Source organism: Mus caroli, chromosome 10 (genome assembly GCF_900094665.2).
Source record: "Mus caroli chromosome 10, CAROLI_EIJ_v1.1, whole genome shotgun sequence".
Lineage (NCBI taxonomy): Eukaryota > Metazoa > Chordata > Mammalia > Rodentia > Muridae > Mus > Mus caroli.
The window spans coordinates 29,187,495-29,206,606 of record NC_034579.1 but is presented as its reverse complement, the minus strand read 5'-3'; the positions used below and the strand labels follow the sequence as shown (position 1 = coordinate 29,206,606).

General features: G+C 34.2%; 1 protein-coding gene across 1 annotated transcript in view; it reads right to left on the bottom strand.

Moving 5' to 3' along the window:
• LOC115032149 (triadin-like) overlaps positions 1-19,112 on the bottom strand; it is a 74,514-nt gene that overhangs the window by 25,460 nt on the left and 29,942 nt on the right. The window contains exons 2-8 of the mRNA XM_029482640.1: positions 10,566-10,595; positions 9,491-9,517; positions 9,084-9,131; positions 5,262-5,306; positions 4,246-4,266; positions 1,107-1,133; positions 412-450 (exon numbers count right to left, since the gene is read on the bottom strand). Of these exons, the coding sequence (XP_029338500.1) occupies positions 412-450; positions 1,107-1,133; positions 4,246-4,266; positions 5,262-5,306; positions 9,084-9,131; positions 9,491-9,517; positions 10,566-10,595 (237 nt within the window). The remainder of the gene's footprint in view (positions 1-411; positions 451-1,106; positions 1,134-4,245; positions 4,267-5,261; positions 5,307-9,083; positions 9,132-9,490; positions 9,518-10,565; positions 10,596-19,112) is intronic.

The following is a 19,112-nucleotide window of genomic DNA, read 5'->3' as shown; positions in this document are numbered from 1 at the left end:
ACCAACAATGGAGGAGTGTTCCTCTTTCTCCACATCCTCGCCAGCATCTGCTGTCACCTGAATTTTTGATCTTAGCCATTCTGACTGGTGTGAGGTGGTATCTTGGGGTTGTTTTGATTTGTTAATGCCTCTTTTAATATATTTTAAGTTTGGTAATAGATTCTGTGTCATCAATACCCACGAGTAAATAGACATATGTATGAAATTCATTTATCAGTAGTAGTTAAAGTTTGCTTCAGGTTATAAATTTCTATTACCTTGATAATTAATAGTAATCGTGTGAAGCCTGGATTAGTTGAATGTTGAACTGAAACTAATATATGCTATAAAGTCAGCATCTGTATTTTCATAAATTTTTTTTAAGTTTTGCTTATTGTTCATATGACACATGTATACATTTGTTACACTTACCTTTACTTTCCTTTTCAGATTTTTCAATCTTCTTCTTCCCTAGGGAGAAAAAAAAAATAACATGATGTGATCAGCATATGAGGCATAATGTTCTCATTCACCCTTGGACACTGAAACTGAGACTTGAGCACATGTAAAGGGTAGATGATCATGACTGAACCATTTTGAGTAACACAGGGACATTCTGTATATGATAACTGTACTTCTCATAGTTAGCTACCTGTATGTATAATGGCCTTGCCTTTTTTTCATAAGTATTTTGAAAAACAAGACTATGATGTTAAGAGAAATTCAAAATGAAAAACAAAAACAAAAAAACCCTAAGTTTTCATTGTCACCAGATAATTAGGATTTGACCTTGTCTAGTAGTTTCTCAAACATGAATGAAATCATACATGGCATGGACAAGTAGATTGTGGACGTAGATTGGCAAGTCAGGGTTTTGATTGATGATTTCCTTTAGTATATGTGTCGAGAAGACAGAGAAATAATAAGGCTAACTAAATTTGGGAGGAAATGTGAAGTAGGTTTTTTGCTCAGTCTTACAGAGGGTTTGAGAAGTCTTTTACTTGTCTGCCTTTGAGGACACTGAGGATTTAAATATTTTGGCAACTTTATGCTACACAGTTAGAGAAAGATTCAGGTTAAAACTATTTTCCACAATGCAGCATTTATCCCAGAGATGAAATATTTACCTGAGTCTGGAACTTCTGGTGCTCCCTCTTTAGAAGAAAAAAAATGTTAAAAGAGAAGAAAGAAGATAATATTTATTTCAGTAGCTCATTGAACTTTATTTTCAGATATTGTTATTAAATCACAAAAAATAAAATGCTCAAAATTACAATGAAATATTCTAATAATTGGTGCTTATAAACTGTAATGAGACATCTACTGTAAAAATGGATTTAAGTTATGAAGTAGTTGAAAACAATCAATACCATGCAGATAAATTACAAACCACATAAACTTACAATATAAACCATAAAACTCTGTTGTATGAATATTTAACTTGATCTCTTAGATGCATAAATTATTCATTGACTTTTATTAAATCACTATATATAAGATTCTGTGCCATAGGCAATGAATGGGGATTTATAAAAGGCAGTGAAAACTACAGCAGTCACTGACTTAGCTCCTCGTGATATAAAATGACATTTACCTTTAGTTGCAACATTGATTAATCAGTCTTCTCTTTTTCTCCTTCAGCTAATTCTCAGACTAATTATATTCTAAATATTACTCAGTACATTTTCTTATCCTTAAAACTTGATCAGAAAATCAAAATTTACTGAAAATAAACTTAAAGTATGAAAACATACCTCTTAAAATATTAATTTATAGAAAATACATATTTAGTTGTCAATCTTCTACAAAGTTCTGGGAGGTAGTTCTATGCTTTTAGAGGAAGTAAAATCCTTTGTAATAATGACTATAGTAAGTGAATAATGTTACATAAAAAATATAGTAAGTAGTTTCAAATGGCAAGCATTCTATTTTAACTTGAAAGCCTTTATTTTGGAAATATTCTTTACATCAGTAGTGAAAATATAAACTAAATATGGCAACAATTTTCTGCAATGCAAGGGAAATATTTAATGTTTAAAGTTGGCACTTGATCTCTTCAGAGGAAACCACAGCTGCAGTTTTAAAGAATGTCAAAAGACTGTTATCGAACCAATCAGTACTTGGTATTTAAAATATTTAAATGAGTTCCCTCTGGATTATCAAGATCTTCATTGCAGAGCCAACAATCCTCCTCACCCCATCTATTTGTGTCAGCAGCCAATACCAGGAAGGATTCTCTACCTGGGAACCCAAAAGTGATCAAAAGTGATAGGAAAATACACTATAAATCTATTAAAGAAAATATCAACCAAGAGATTATTGCAGTTCTAAACATTTATGCATCAAATACAAGGTTACCCAAGTTCATAAATGAAACCTATTACAGCTAATATCACTTGTTGACCATCAAACAGTGATTGTCGGTAACTTCAGTATGTCAGACTTGCTAATAGCCAGGTCAACAATAAAAACAAAAAACAAAAAACAAAATCTGAGCATAGAAAGACTGGAGTTAAATGATGTCAAAACCCCCCAAAATCTTTATGGAACTTTTTACCTGGACACAAACAAAATATAATTTTCTTCTCAGCAGTTTTCAACATGAAATTTTTCCTAAATAGACCACAAACTCAGACACAAACCAAGCTTCAACAGATAAAAGAAAATTAAAACAACACCTTGAATTCTATCAGACATCCATGGATTAAAGCTGGATATCAACAACAACACAACTACATAAGGGTTATATACTCATGGAAACTGAACAACGCAGTACTGAATGAAAACTTGCTCAATACAGAGATGTAAAACTTGCTATAATTTAATTATACATATTTACATATATATGTATAATTCAATTTAGAATTGAATGGATGGGTATGAAAACACAACGTACTCAAACTTATGGAACATAATGAAGGTGGCCAAGATAAATCAAATGATAACTCGTGCCAGTATGACCAAGATCAATAAAGAAAATGACAGCTCATGCTGGTGAAGTTGTGGGTAAAGGAAGCACTCATTGACTGCTGGCAGGAGTACAAATTTGTACATCTACTATGGAAATCAGTGTGGCAGTTCCTAAAGATGCTGAGAACAGATCTACATTAAACTGCAGCTACACCCAAAAGACTGCATCCTACTACAGAGAAAACTGCTCATCCATGTTTATTACTGCTTTATTCCTAATATCTCCACCAGTGGATGAAGAAAATATATCACACAATATAATATTACTAAGCTGTTAAAAATGTTGTGGTATTTTCAGGTAAATGAATGGAAGTAGAATAAATTCTAAGTGAGGAAATCTAGACCCCAAAAGACAAATATGGTATATATTTCTTTTTATGTGGATGTTAGCTATTACATCTTGAATTAGGAGAGTACAATCCATAAAACCACAGGATTAGGGTGGATGGTAGAAACCTCTGATGAAGGGAAACAAAATACATATTTTGTACAGATGATGGTAGAAGGCCTGGAACAGAAGAATTAAATGGAGACAAGGTAAGAGGAGAATAATGGATAAAATATAGGGATGGACAGCTAAAACTAAGGACCATTTGAAGAGTCATAAGGAAGCCTACTATAATATAAGCTTCTTTAAAAAAAATATATATATATATATATATATTACCACAAAATGAGGTAGACAAAGCCCTAACTTGACATTTCTTGCTACCTTGTAGGTGTTAGTAATAAATCCTGAGTTTTCTGGAGGAATAGCCAGTATTATAAACTTCTTCTGCTACAGAATTATTTGTGTTCTCCACTGGTATTCTTTTTAAAAATGTGTTAGCTATGTAGGCATGGTGAAGAAAAATTTTAAGTATTCCTCATACATCCTAATATAGTTCTCTGTGCATACAATAGGCATACATTCCCAGGAGTTAATAAATACCAGTATCCCGTGTCAATGAAAGTCTGCTCTTCCATAATAGTATAATGGTCTTTATATTAATAAGCCTATTTTTGAAATTTAATTTACCACTTATGCACATTGTAAAATCAAAATCTCATAATTAAATGTTCTTTTTTAAAATTATTGCCTAGTAATATGTGAATGGGGTGTGTGTGTGTGTGTGCATAATTATGTGCACTTGGATAAAGATCAGAGGACAACATTGTGAACTCAGTATTTTCTGTCCATTTTTAACTGGGTCCATGGGATTCAACTCACATCACAAGGCCTGATGCAGCAAGTACACTTACTCTAGGAGCCATCTCATTAGCTCATATCCTAAAAGTTCTAAGTAATATACTTACTTGAAGATGGTTTAGGCTTATCTAAAAAAGAAAAAAAAAAGATAAGTAAAAATTTCGACTAATATTTAGCATGTTAAATCTATAAGTTCTATTTTGCTCTTAGAGTTAAAATTGAAAAACTAAGTGTATATTAAAATAAGTAATAGAGGAATATTTCATAAATCTTTAAACTATTTTCCAACAGGTTCCCATAGAACAGATGTAGAACTTGGTAGTGTTGAATTTCTTGGTTTTATCTTCATATGCACAATTTCAGTCATTGTTCTTTCTGGGAATCCATTAATATTCACTAACAATTTGAATTCTCCCAAATAATAATGAAAACTGACATAAAATGTCAGGAAGAATAAATATACGGTAAATGAAAAATCTTCACTTTCTAAGTATGTTTCCTCTTTCTCCAATGCACCATGTATCCTGAAATTATTGACTAAAATATTATTCAGATTTATATGTAACCTTTCTTTTTTAAAAACAATATTTCATTATTATTTGTGATATTTTAGGGTAATTAATTATATAGAGAAGAGAGGAGAAAGATGTTTTTTCAGTTATCATCCTTTATATCACATCATCTGAGCCTTATAAAGTAGTTCATATCATGAAATTAAGTAAAGTTATGAAATAATAAGGTAATTGTTACATACTTAAGTGAATTTATTTTAAGAGGGCTGACTGGGAGGGGGATAATGACTGGATTGTAAAAATGATTAAATAATAATAGTAGTAGTAGTAGTAATAATAATAATAATAATAATAATAAATTATGGAAAGAACCTGTACATCATGAAAGCAAATACAGGTTGCTAACATCTCTGTACTATGTAGCAAGTTTTGGTAATCTTTTTTTGATTGTCTCTAATGCCATAGACCTGCTATCAGATAATAAAGATTATAGTACAAAACCCAAAACTTAACAGTACTAATAAACAAACAAAAAGTGCCTACTTTATGCTTTTATGGTCAGATTTGATGAACATGGTGAACAACGACAGCCGAAAAAAGGTCAAGAATACCTTTTTTTAAAGATGGGTGGCCTTTTTCTTGGTGTTCAGCTTTTTCTAGAGAAAAAAAAAAAAGAAAATTCACAGGAGATATAATCTTGGAGCAGGGAGTGTGTCAGCAGATGGTTTTCACTCATACAAGATGCATGCTCCTAAAACTACGTCTATGCAACTTGTAACACAGAAGTCTAGTGTCAAAGAACATATTATAAACAGGGTTAGGATAATTCTCAGGGGATCCAAAAGATGTGTTTTCTAGGCAACTGAGGAACAGTATCAGGCCGTTTGTTCTCTTCATAACCAATAGTTTAAGAGCACAAGATGCCAAAGAGAATTAGAAGAGAAGCTACTTTCTCAATGAAGGTTTCCATTTCGGGGAGGCGAAGCACCTGTCAAGTCTTCTACTTCCTCTCTGACCTTTCTGTTTTCAAATTTCCTTCCTTCCATTTCAGAAAGCAATTAATTCATAACATTGACTCTTGTCTCTTTAAAATGTAATATAGATGTGCCTTACTCTGGTGTAGACCATATCTCATATCCTACACATCACTGTGCATTACCAGGTCTAGTCAGAATCATAACAGCTGAGTCTCAACTGGATCCAGGATGCCGCAAATGGAACCAAAATCTGTGAGCATAAGATACCTCTCTAAGCCCTTTGAATATATCTGGAGTAATACTGTTTTTGTTTTTCTAAATACTGCCTTCATAAAACTCAGAATTTCAGAATATCATGGTGGAATATTTTGGAGCAAAGTGAGACTATTTGGAAACTAAACAAAAACTAGAGCAGACTAGACAAAGGTTCCTACTAATGACCTTCAGAGTTAGCCTTTAGTGTTTCTAGTCTCTATCTAGACACAGAAACTTACATGGAAAACAAGATCACAAAAGAATTCCTTTACTTGTCTTTTTTGCTGTAATAGCTTTTACCTGCTTGGGAACTTTTTGTCTTGTGATAGGAGAAAATGGTAATACAAGGATAAATTTAAAGCATATCAATAGAAAGCAATGAAGAATTTGAAGCCGGAACTTAGTTTAAAGCACAAAATAAAAAATGGTATTTCCTCAACAAAGCAGCAAACTACAAGTTCCTTTAGATCAAATGAAAACTCAAAAAGAAAAGTTTTGTCTCAAAGAAAAGTGATAATTCCAACAATTCCATATAAAATTAAACACCAGAAGTATTGTTGGTTGGAATGCCCTTTCTAGTTAAATATCCTATGTATGACGTTTTGCTGGATTTGCAGTCAGCCATTGGACTGAGTGTGGGGTCCTCAGTTAGAGAAAGGACTGAAGGAGCTGAAGGGGTTTGCAACCCCACAGCAAGAACAACAATATGAACTAGCCAGTACCCCTGGAGCTCCCAGGGACTCAGCCATCAACCAAGGAGTAGACATGGCTCCAACTGAATATATAGCAGAGGATGGCCTTGTCAGGCATCAATGGGAGAAGAGGTCCTTGGTCCTATGATGGCTCGATAGATCCTCCAGTGTAGGGGAATACAGGGCAGGGAGGTGGAAGTGGGTGGGTGGATGGAAGAACACCCTCATAGAAGCAGGGGGAGAGAGGGTGGGATAGGGAGTTTCTGGGACGGGAGGGTGGGGGGAAACCAGGAAAGGAAGGATAACATTTGAAACGTAAATAAAGAAAATATCCAATAAAAAAGAAGTTAAAATTTAAAAAAGATTATTTATTTATTTATTCATTTATTTAGGATATTTTCTTTATTACATTTCAAATGTTTCTCCTTTTGAGGTTCCCCTTCACAACCCTCCTATCTCATCCTCCTCCCCCTGTCTCTGTGAGAGTGCTTCCCCACCCATCCACCCACTAACATCTTCCCACTCTGGAATTCCCCTAACTGGAGCATTGAACACCCTCAGACCCAAGTCCTCTCCTCTCACTGATGTCCAACAAAACCATCCTCTGTCACATATAAGGCTGGAGCCATGGGTCCCTTCATGTGTACTCTTTAGTTGATGGTCCAGTCCCCGGGAGCTCCGGAGATCTGGCTGGTTGACACTGTTGGTTTCTCCATGGGGCTACAAACCCCCTCAGCTCCTTCAGTCCCTTCTCCAACTCCTCAATCAGGGACCCTACACTCAGTCCAGTGGTTGGCTGTGAGCATCTGCCTCTTTATTTGTCAGGCTCTTTCAGAGCCTTTCACGAGATGGCCATAATCAGGCTTCCATAGGCAAGCACTCTGTTCGGGCTTGGTGGCTGTATAAGGCTTGGATCTCCAGGTGGGGCAGTCTCTGGATGGCCTTTCCTTCAGTCTCTGCCCCCCACTTTGTCTCCATATTTCCTCCTGTGAATATTCACCTTTCTAAGAAGTACTGAAGCATCCACATTTTGGTCTTCCTTCTTCTTGAGCTTCATATGGTCTGTGAATGGTATCTTGGGTATTCTGAACTTTTGGGCTAATATCCACTTTTCAGTGAATACATAACATGTGTGCTCTTTTGTAACTGAGTTACCTCACTCAGGATAATATTTTCAAAGGGCATGAAGTTTGTATTAGACTGAGAACTATGGGAAGAAATCATGTGCTCGATATATACCCATTTCCGTGAATTTCTAAAATTGGCACATATTTAAGATACAAATTAATGTTTCAGCACAGTTTTTAACTAGGAGATTCTAAGATTGTATTGCTTTATTTCTGTCAATGAGACAGCCATTCTGATCTCTACATTCTATTGCCTTCATTTTACTATTCTTGTATTTTCTTATATTTAGGTCTCTTTCTCTCTCTCTCTCTCTCTCTCTCTCTCTCTCTCTCTCTCTCTCACACACACACACACACACACACACTTGTTTGTGTGTGTGCGCGTGTGTGTGTGTGCGCGCGTGCGTGCACGCACAAGCCTGCACGTGTGACATGACATGGTCTCATGTAGTTCAGACTAGTTTTAAACTTGCCAAATACCTGAGAATGCCATTGAACTACTATTCTTGCTTCCAGCTACTAAGTATTGGAATTACAGGCATGTGCATATGACACCACAGCCTGTGGGATTTCATATTTGAAAAGTATAGATGCATCAGATCAAACTGACTCAAATCCACTACATATGAACTTTCTCACATGCAATTTAAAAATGTAAACAAATGGTTTCTTATGTTTTATTTAAACAAAATAATATTTTTAACTTTACAAGGAACTCTGCCTACCCATATTCACAAGATTGAGTAGCACTTCATGGGATGCCTAGATTGATGAGTAATTTTCTATGTAGTAACTGAAAATTAATTTCCTACTAAAAATTTCTATTCTTATATAAAATCTAGTTATTAATTTTTTTCTGTAAATTCTACATCTTTATCATCATGGTATATCATTTCACTTATAATTTCTCCACACCCCAAGGGAAGGAAGGTTAGAGTAGAAGAGAAGATGGGAGCCAAGGTGGTAGGACATATGTGGATTTACTCAATATTCTTGGAATGGAGAACTTTAAGGGGATAGGGGGAAATCTAAAACACAATTTTAGATGCCTATCTTGTCTTAGGTAGTAACAGGCAAATCCAAATGAAGAACCCATTTACCTCGGTGATGACTGGATGCTCTTTGTGACTGATAAGCCCAGGTCTGCTGGGAAATGCAGGCAAGCTGTCTATTTGAATCCAAGCATTAAACCCCCAGTCCAGTTAATAGTTGGATAATCACTTAGTGGGATAATAACTAAGATTGGAAAATGTTCTTTAGAAGCTGATGACTTGAGGCATGAGTTATGACAATTGATTTTATATCTCACTCCATAATCTTCCTTTTAAGATAACTAGGCCAGTGTGAGACAACTGGATGCAGTAACACCACATGAGAAATACCTGGTTTACCATGAGGAATAACTTGCTCTGGTCTGGTGATATTCTGTTCTGAAAGTAATAAAAAAGATGTTTCAGATATTTTTAAGTTTTCTAATATATTACACAATGAGTATTCTCTATGACATAGGCCAATGATTTATAAAATTGAAAATAACAATTGTGACAATAGGAATAAAATATTTTAAAACTTCAGGCTATCCAGTCTCATAATAAAGGCTTTGTTTTGAAAAAAAAAAAAAACAGTATGCACAAAATTTTTATTTACATGGAACCTATAATTTTCAAGTCACAGGCTTTTTTGTAAAGCAAAATTGTTGAGGCAAGATTAAACTTTACAATTTTGGAAATGAAAATCACTTTTTAAAGAGATTATATTTGAAAATTACAGAGGAAACCTATGTACATACTGCGTGTTTGGCCTTTGTCAGATGATGCTGAAAGGATAAAAAGTTAATCAGTTAATTGATAAATACACTATATTAATACAACTAATGTAAGTTCTAAATGGTATTGTGTATAACTAGTCTTTAAAGGCTCTCTTTTTATTGCTGGATCAGTGATATGGTTCAACAGGTACAAGTGCTTACTCACCATCAAACCTAAGCCTGCTTCTCCTAACCCACAGGATGAAAGGAGTTAGTCAATTCTAACAAGTTGTCCACTGACCTCACTGTGCTAATGGTGGCATAAGTATTTGCGTATACTACACTCTCTGTCTCTGTATGTACCTCATCTCTCTCTAAAGAAATAAATGTAGTTGAAAAATTAACATTAAAGTCTCATAAATAACACTTACCTCTAATAAACAAACAAACAAACAAAACACCAGGAAATAAATCATAAAATGGTAGATGGACATTTGTATGCTCTGTTGCATGAAAATACATTATTTACAAGAGCAGATACAGTTATGACTAGCTGCAAGGTAAACTCTAGTGAGGAGTATAGCAGCATGACAATGCTAGACATATATCTAGATTTGAAATCTTATATTAGGTTAATAGGAAAGATTTGACTATATCATTTCTCATAATGAAGGAATGCCTTCTATAGGGCTTGAAGACTTTTATTAACTTGCTAAGGTCAGTAGCTAGTTGGTATCTCAATGAGGACTTAATCATGACATTATAAACTAAAAGAGCTCACTCTGCTGTTTTGGTCAACATTATTTGGTTAATAAAATAATACAGTCAGTCTAGGATGATTTCTTTATATAATTACTGAGAGTTCAGAAAATAATTAGACACATTGTAGAATTTTAGTCCAAGATTTGTTAACTAGAAAATATTGAAGAGTTAATTGAATGGATTTGACCTTTTGAACCATCTGCCTAAATACTGTATTGAGGATAGCACTTGCTGTGCTGTATGCATCCAGAATGATGAAAGTTAAAAGTGGTGTGCTCAATCAATACTTCACAGAGATCAGGATGTAAAATGAATGAATAAATAAATTAATGGAAGAAAAATAAAATATTGTCACCTAGTTTTGCTTCCTTTTTCACTTGTGGCTCTGAAAAGAGAAAGAAAAAAAAACAGAAAAAAATAATTCTAAAACATAAACTAAACTATAGCAAAATATATCATTTTCAATAATTTCTATTCATTTATCTACATAAAATGGATTTTGCCAATAATCCATTTTTATGGTGCTTTGTTAAAGAAAGATTATTAAACACAGTAGTTAAAAACTCACTGTATACTTGTTTGTCATTAAGCTGTTGGTTTTAAAATGTGCCTCAGGTGAACAGATACTTGAGAGTTGGTTTAAACCTAAATTGTCTCTTTAATTTCAAACTACTTATAACAAATAGTTCCAAAATAGCATTAGACAAATCATTTCAAGAACAAAATTGGAAGAAACTGTTTCAAATCTAACAGAGATCTGTGTAATTAAGAAATTCAGGTATATTATGGTTTGAAAGTATCCCCTAAAGACAGGTTGAGTCTTTAGCATCAATACCTATTAAGTGACATTATTTAGAAATTGGGTTAGTGCAGATATAATTAATTAAGATGGGATTCAAATGACATGAGATGTTAGGATAGGGTGAGTCCTCTTAAGAGATAGAGAGGGAGGAAGTGGATATGTGATAATGGTGGTAGAGAGTGACATCATGAGCTTAAATCCCAAGGAATTCATCTGGTAACCACTAAAGGCAAGGCAAGGAAGGCATTTCCATTCAGCTTGCAGAACTATGGTGGAATATACACGTTGCTTTAAGAAACACTCTGAACTATCTTATTCTATGCATAGAAACTCACAGATTGCATTAGGTTGTGCAATAATGCTCTGCTGCAACAAGTAAAAATTTGGAAGTAGTCTGTGGAATACATATTAAGGAGATACTGCAACATTATTGGAAATATTTGATAAGAGCCTTGATTGCCTTGAGGAAATCAATACTTACTACTGATACTTAAGACAGTTATATTGAGAAATAGTTTATTGTACAAGTGTCCCAATGAGCAAGTATGCCACATCTGCCTGTGACTTCTTGTGTTATCTTCAACTTCCTAGTCTCATTTGACCCTCCTCCTCTTCTGCCTTCCAAATTTGGACCTTGAAGAGATCTATAAAAAAATTCTATCTCCTCCTCAGGTATTGTTGTTGTTGTTAGTGGCGGTTGTGGTGGTGGTGGGTGCTATTTTGAGGGAGCTTTTTTTCCCCCTGGAATAGAAGACAATCACACAGTGGTTGTTTTATATGGAAAAAGGGCACTTTTCACAGTATTGGAGTGAATAAAGTCCAAGACAAGAGCCAGTTACTGGCACATTTTAAAACTGTGTCTTGCTGCAGATAGGAGAGGTATTGTGCCACTGCATGACAGAGGTAGAAATAGAGCGAGCATGCAAGCAGAAACTAAATAAGAGCCTTGATCTCATTTTTAAAACAAGAAACTTCAGTGTCTAATCACCAATTTGTGGCCATGACCTAATCCTGTCATATAGATAATACCAGGGCTTTGAAAGAACACATCGAAACTAAAGCAAATTTACTGCTGTAAATTTAAAAAACATGCTACTTGGAACAGAGATGCTAAAGGAGACTCTAGCTTTATCTCATTAGAAAATGTGACATACTATTGGATATTGAAGGAAAGAGAATGGGTCTTTTAAGGAATATACTCTTCTCCAAAGACAATAAGCATTCTCAGATGATTCTTCCACACAGGATACAAGATTCTTTCTACATAGTATGGTCCAGAAAATAGCTGTGAGGTACTTTGTCAATGATTATCATTGCAGATTGAATATAAGATGAATCAAACTATTGGGGCTTTTAAATTAAGAAATGGCATCATGCTTTTTCCCCAGCCACCACTGAGTTGTGTGGGGGTGGAGCTCGGGTGCACTCAAGTTTCATTGTCACCCATAATCCACCACCATCGCAGGAGAGATGGTGAAGACTGCCTCATCATAATGGCCTAGCACGTGGCATACAAGCACCAAGTCCATCTCTATGTACTTGTATTCAATTGTGATGAGCCCATATATGTAAAGCTGGTGGATGCACTGTGTGCCAAGCACAAAATCAACCTGATTAAGGTTGATAGCAATAAGAAACTAGGGGAATGGGTAGGCCTCTGTAAAATCAATTGAGAGGGGAAGCCACAGAAAGTGGCTGGTTGCAGTTGTGTACTGGTTAAGGACTATGTTAAAGAATCTTAGGCCAAGGATGTCATCGAGGAATACTTCTAATCCAAGAAATGGATACATGACATTTTGACTCAATAGTAATAATAATAATAATAATAATAATAATAATAATAATAATAATAATAATAATAATTAACCAGGATTGAAAACTTGTTTATGAAACACATCCTTATTTTTCCTTCTAAATTTTCCCCTTGAGATGAGAAGAATGACTGTCTTATTTTATTTGGAAGCAGATCATTATAGACTCAGATGTACCCAGGTAAAGAAAACTTATATAATTTTTTTTCTTTCCCCAAAGCTGATGTAGATCATCTAAAGTAATTAAGTGAAATTAAGTGTAAGTGAAATTAACAGGTAGAAATACAGTGGATGTTGTACTAACTAAGATTTGACATTGTAGGTATGGTATCAAGATATTTGCACATAGGAAAGACATGAATTTTGGCAGGATACGGGGTAGGCTTTAATAGAATCAACTGTGTACTCCAAAAATGTATGTTCAAGTCCTAATCTCTAAGATCTGAAAATGTTATCCTACTTTGAAATATGTTTTCTGCAGATGTAATTAGTTAGGGTATAACATCAGGGTTGTATGCCAGGCAATGGTGGTGCATGCCTTTAATCCCAGCACTTGGGAGGCAGAGCCAGGCGGATTTCTGAGTTTGAGGCCAGCCTGGTCTACAGAATGAGTTCCAGGATAGGCAGGGCTATACAGAGCAACCCTGTCTCAAAACCCACATTGCCCCCCGCCCCCAAAAAACAAACAACACAAAAACAAAAACAAACAAACAAACAAAACCAAAAAACCCAGCAGGGGTGTAGGTAGGTCCTTCATTAACTGTGACTGGTCTTTTTAATAGGAAAGCAACTGAGACAAAGATGCTTATGGAAAAGATGGCCATGTGCCTATGGAGATGGAGGTTAGTCTGTGGGGGGACAGGGTGCGGACACGGGGATGGTGGGGGTGAGCACAGCAAGAACGAAGGCTGGTAAGCATTAGCAGTTCAAAAAAACAAGATATTTTTTCTCTGTGAGTTTCAGGAAAACATGGACCAACAAGCCCATTGATTTAGGATTTTTAGACTCCAGTAAGTAAAGGAGTAAAACTATATTAAAATAAATTCATAAAATCTGGAGTGAAAAAAGAATAAATAAAATTAGAAATATTTATCTAGTTTGTGATATTTTATTGACAGCAATTCTACAGCATGAATGCAGTTGGCAAGAATGAAGTCTGTGGCTCCAAAGTTCAGAGAAGAGATTGTTTGAACCATAGAAACTTCTTATAGTTTATCTATCTATCTATCTATCTATCTATCTATCTATCTATCTATCTATCTATCTATCTATCTATCTATATCTATATCTATATATATCTATATATATATATCTATATATATATATATATACTAGTGTGTTTTTCTGAAAATTGTTATCATGGATGTATAGCATTATTGTTCTATATTTCCCTCAACAAATAAATAATATGTCTTTGTAATTATTCAAGTACATTTTTGATGTATAATGGATACCCTAGGACTGTAACAAAGTCAGGAAGACAGTTTCTCTTTAAAAAAAGCAGCATAGTAAACTTTTCTATAAAAGATTGTTGTTTTTTAAATCTTGTTTTGGATAATATTTATAATAACATTTCAAAGTGTGTTATTATTCATTATGAATACAGAATGCATGCATAAGCTTAGACATTAAAATACATACTTGACTTCTCTTCGTTTTTTAGTTGTGGCTCGGTTACACAATGGTTTCAATCACTTTTTATCATCAATTATATTTTAATCTGTCATATTTTAACCGACTATAATTTCCTTGTGATTATGTCAATGTAAGAGATACAGAGAAAAAGCCCTTCTATCTCAATCTTAATATGAATTATTTTGAGAAAACATGGAAAAACAAGCAATCGCTTTTAGTGACAGTCTTACAAAATGCTGTTTCCAGTGAATAAAGGAATAAAGGAAAATTTCAGCATAGCTTAGTGTCAGAAATATAGTTGGATAATATACATATATTAGGAAAGCAGCCAGCTTGCTTTCATCAAAATATTTAAAATGGGCTCAGAGAGATATGTAAAAACTATGCATTTAACATTTTTCTAATAATTGTTTTTACTTACTAATTGGATAGGGTCATAACATATGTGGTGGTTTAGGCTTTACATCTCTGCCCATGAAAAGTTGAAAAAATTATTTTAATCATGTAATGCTCACTGAATTGTTATTATTCAGTATCTTAGATTGTCAGATATATCAATAAAAACAAAACAATATAGACTTCAGTTAACCTTCTTAACTGAGCTCCTTCCTATAAAGTTTTTATTTATTGCTTATGGTAAAGATACTAATTGATGATTTATTTAAATCATAAAACTCCAAGTGTAGTCACATTCATTAATAACATTAGGATGTTCACCAACTTTTGTTCAAGTGTTAACTTTCTATATAAAGTTAAGGGGAAAAGCACACACATTTTAATTTTGACACCCATTATTTTTCAAAAAAAAACTTAAATCATCATGGTGCTAGAAAAAGAATCAAAGTGGAGAGAGGATAGGGTGGTTGTGGGATGGTGACCTTGTTGAGGGATAACCAGGAAATGGGGTATCATTTGAGATGTAAGTGAATGGAATGATTAATAATAAAAATATAAATAAAATAGTTTCAGCCAAAACAATTGAACTAGAAAAATAAAATAAAATAAAATAAAATAAAATAAAATATATTTTTCAACTATCCATATCTCTTAGAAAATGAGTTGTAAGATGTCATTTCTCACAATGTGTTCAACTGAATACTGTCTTCACACTAAAAGATGAACCATGATATAATCATTTGTGGAAACATTAACTTAAATAAAAATATGTTTCTTTATTACTACCTGATATCCTATGTAGGCTATATGATGTATTTCAAAAGTTTTTATCAAATTTACTTAACCTAAAAGTTCTGGTATCAGTAATTAAAACTAGAATTCTAAGCATGGCATTATTTGAAATGTAAAGATCCAATTTAGCTTTGATACTATAGAATATTCATCTTGTTCACAATAAAGTTAGTTGTTTATAATCCTAGTTGACCTATAAGATTCCCTATTAAAGGCATCTGAACTTAATAAAATGCTTTTCAATTAAAACTGACATCACTGCCTTTTAAGCAAACTATAGCTTTATACAGTTGAAAGAATTGTCCTTATTTCTGTTTGGATTAATCAAGAACCATTTGAAACTACAAGTTATCTTCTGCCTACTTCCATCGCCATGTTTCCAGTCCTTTTCTTTTTTGAGACTGATATTCTGTAAGAGTATCTTAACATGTATAAAAAATAAATTTTCTTCAGTATTCTCTTCATTCAATTTTTGAAGTGGTGTCTCAAACCTGATAATTTAATATTTTCTTTTATTAATTTAATATATTTTTATTCAGCTCAAGGAACTTTCTCTAAGATTATTCATGGCTCCAATTTCTGCATTCCAATGAGTGCCTTGTAGTCATTATCCTTCAGTAAGTTTCTGCTATATTTAACAGTTTAAAATTATTTTCTCCAGGATTCAAAACAACATTTTTAACTTTTAAGACACTCTGCCTTCCTGCTTCTTCATATCTTTTAAGTACTTTTATGGTCCAACACTTCTTTGTCTCTTTCCTAAATCATAATATCTTTTCTGGTTATTCACTCAGTCCTCGCTGCTTTCCCTCTTCACATGCGCTGTGAAAAAATTAAGACTGTCTTGTAATCTTACCCAGTATACCTGGGGTGGGATATTCCAGATCTAATGTGTTTTTTCCCTATCTTTTTCATAAATGTACTTCCATGCATGTTACACAGAAACCTTTGCTTTATGCTGTCATTATTCTCTACATAGATATATTGTAATCTACAAGGACAGAGTTTTTGTATCCATTTTATGTCCCTATATCACTTTAAACATAGTGAAAACTTGACATGTACAGGGTTAAACAGTCAAAATTTATTTGACAGAGAGATATGTAATTTCTTTTGTGAATTTGGATCATGCTATATAACATTGACAACCACAAATTTTCCTAACACAGAATGTTGGAAGTGATCCTAGACTTCTCTTAGTAGTCTCTTCTATGTCCATATATGGAAACCTTTATATTTTTTTCTACAACCTCTTTTTTACCTTACCTCACTAATGGTCTATAAAAACCTTACACTGTCTTGAAATGATAGTCTAAGAGTCTGTGCAGAATGTGATTTCTTTAATGCATTGTTCTCTGTTTTATTTCTAAATTTTATGTATCAACAGAAAGAGCAAATGGAAAATATTAGTTAAGCTGAAGCTTGGTTTTTTTAGCAGCATTTGATCCTTCCAATTTCACTTAAGAAAAAGAACATAATCCTTGGGAACCTGAGGCTGATTCCATACTGATGATCTCTAATGTTACTCGATTTCATTTTCTACTTTATATTGGATGCTTAGCAGTGCTGAAATCTTGGTGACTCCTGGTTTACTCTACTGTTCCCTACCATGGGCTAGAGCTTTTGCACTCTTTTGAACATCTCTTCCTAATAATTACTCATTTTCTGAAGCTCTCATTTGAGTTGTTGGCCAGAGCTGTCTAAGAAACTCTCAAAATATAGAGCCTATTGTTTTTACACTTGGCTACCCCCAAGAGGTTGAACGAAAGAGGTTGAACGAAAATCTCAATTGCTGAATATACTACACACTAGAGAAATAAATACCATAGGCCCTTGAGCTGGAAGTGACTTGAATGACCTCTCCCTGAGGACTAGCTTTACATGATCAGAATGAGCCATGCAAAGCTTCCAAAGGAGAAAAGCAACCAACTGTCCCTTCTAGTAGATTATAGTAACCTAGTTACAAACCTCATTTGTGGGACATGTTGAGTTAAGATCTTTTTGCATTTTGCATTTTCTTTGATTGTTGTTTTCATGTTTTCTATGGAATCTTCTGCACTTGAGATTTTCTCCTCCATCTCTTATATTCTGTTGTTGATGCTCGCATCTATGGTTCCTGATTTCTTTGTTAGGACTTCTATTTCCTGAGTTGTCTCCCTTTGGGTTTTCTTTATTGTTTCTACTTCCATTTTTAGATCTTGGAGGGTTTTGTTCAATTCCTTCTCCTGTTTTGTTATCTTTTCCTGTAATTCTTTAAGGGATTTTTGTGTTTCCTCTTTAAGGGCTTCTAGCTGTTTACCTGTGTTCTCCTGTATTTCCTTAAGGGATGTTTTACTTCTTGTATAGACTACAATAGTTCCTCGATCTGGGACACTACCTCTAATTAATATTTTTCTCAATAGGTTTATTACTATCCCTCTTCCTAAGATTTTCCCTCCTAACAAGAAATATGAAAATAAATATATTTCAAACTTTCCTTATGTGGGAATCTCACTATTTTCCTTGGTGTACACTTAAAAATCAAAGCAATCTGTGCTCAGTTATAATGGATGAATTCCCCTGCTAACTCCTGTAGTAGAGTTTCTGCTCTCACTGCTCTTCTGAAAGCATTTTCTCAAAGGTCACAGAATGACAGCTTAATTTGTCAAGTATAACAGCCCGTTTTCTGCCATCTTGCCTCTTCACCTTTCTAAGAGAGAGAAATACCCTGGGAATGTTTAGTGCTTGGATTCCTGCTAAAGCCTATTTCAATCCAGTTTCTTTACTTTTCCAGGAGGTGGGTCTGTCAAGGTGCCCACCTTTTCTATTCTCAGTCTTCTTGAATAATCTTTTCATTTCCTTTTGTCTAATGCTCTAAACACTTTAACATATGGTTACTATCCAAAAACATTATGTCTCATCTTTCAAGGTCTATAGACTCTTGTGTAAGTTGTCAAGGACCAGCCCCAGCTTGGTGTTTCTTCTTTCTTGTCAGTTCTTCTTGAGGCAGTGGAGGGGGACAAGCATAGGCATAGCATAGAAGGTAAGATTTTGTCTTATGAGTTTCTGGGGTAAGACATTGTCTTACAAGAAATTTAAGGTTGCTGTATAATAAAAAGTTTAATTATCTAAGTCTAAGTTACTATGCTATTGTAGCTGACCTGCCTTCCGTGAGCTTCTGAGGCCAGAAACTTCAGTCTCTGGCACTTAGCATGCATCCTAAAACAGCAGGAGATTAGGTAAAGGATCAATTGCTAGAGCCTTTTCCCTATTGTACAGATACCTCTTGCTTGACAAGCTAGGGGGAAGTTTGGAGCAATATACTTCTATTGAACCAGGAGAAGAGAATAACACTTGCAGAAAAAACTTTTACATAAGCAAATATGCATAATCTCACATAAATTCATATTCTGCTTCATTCATGCTCATTTATTCTTTTTCATTCAAACCCAGTTAGGCCCAGCTTGCATGCATTCTCACAATTATA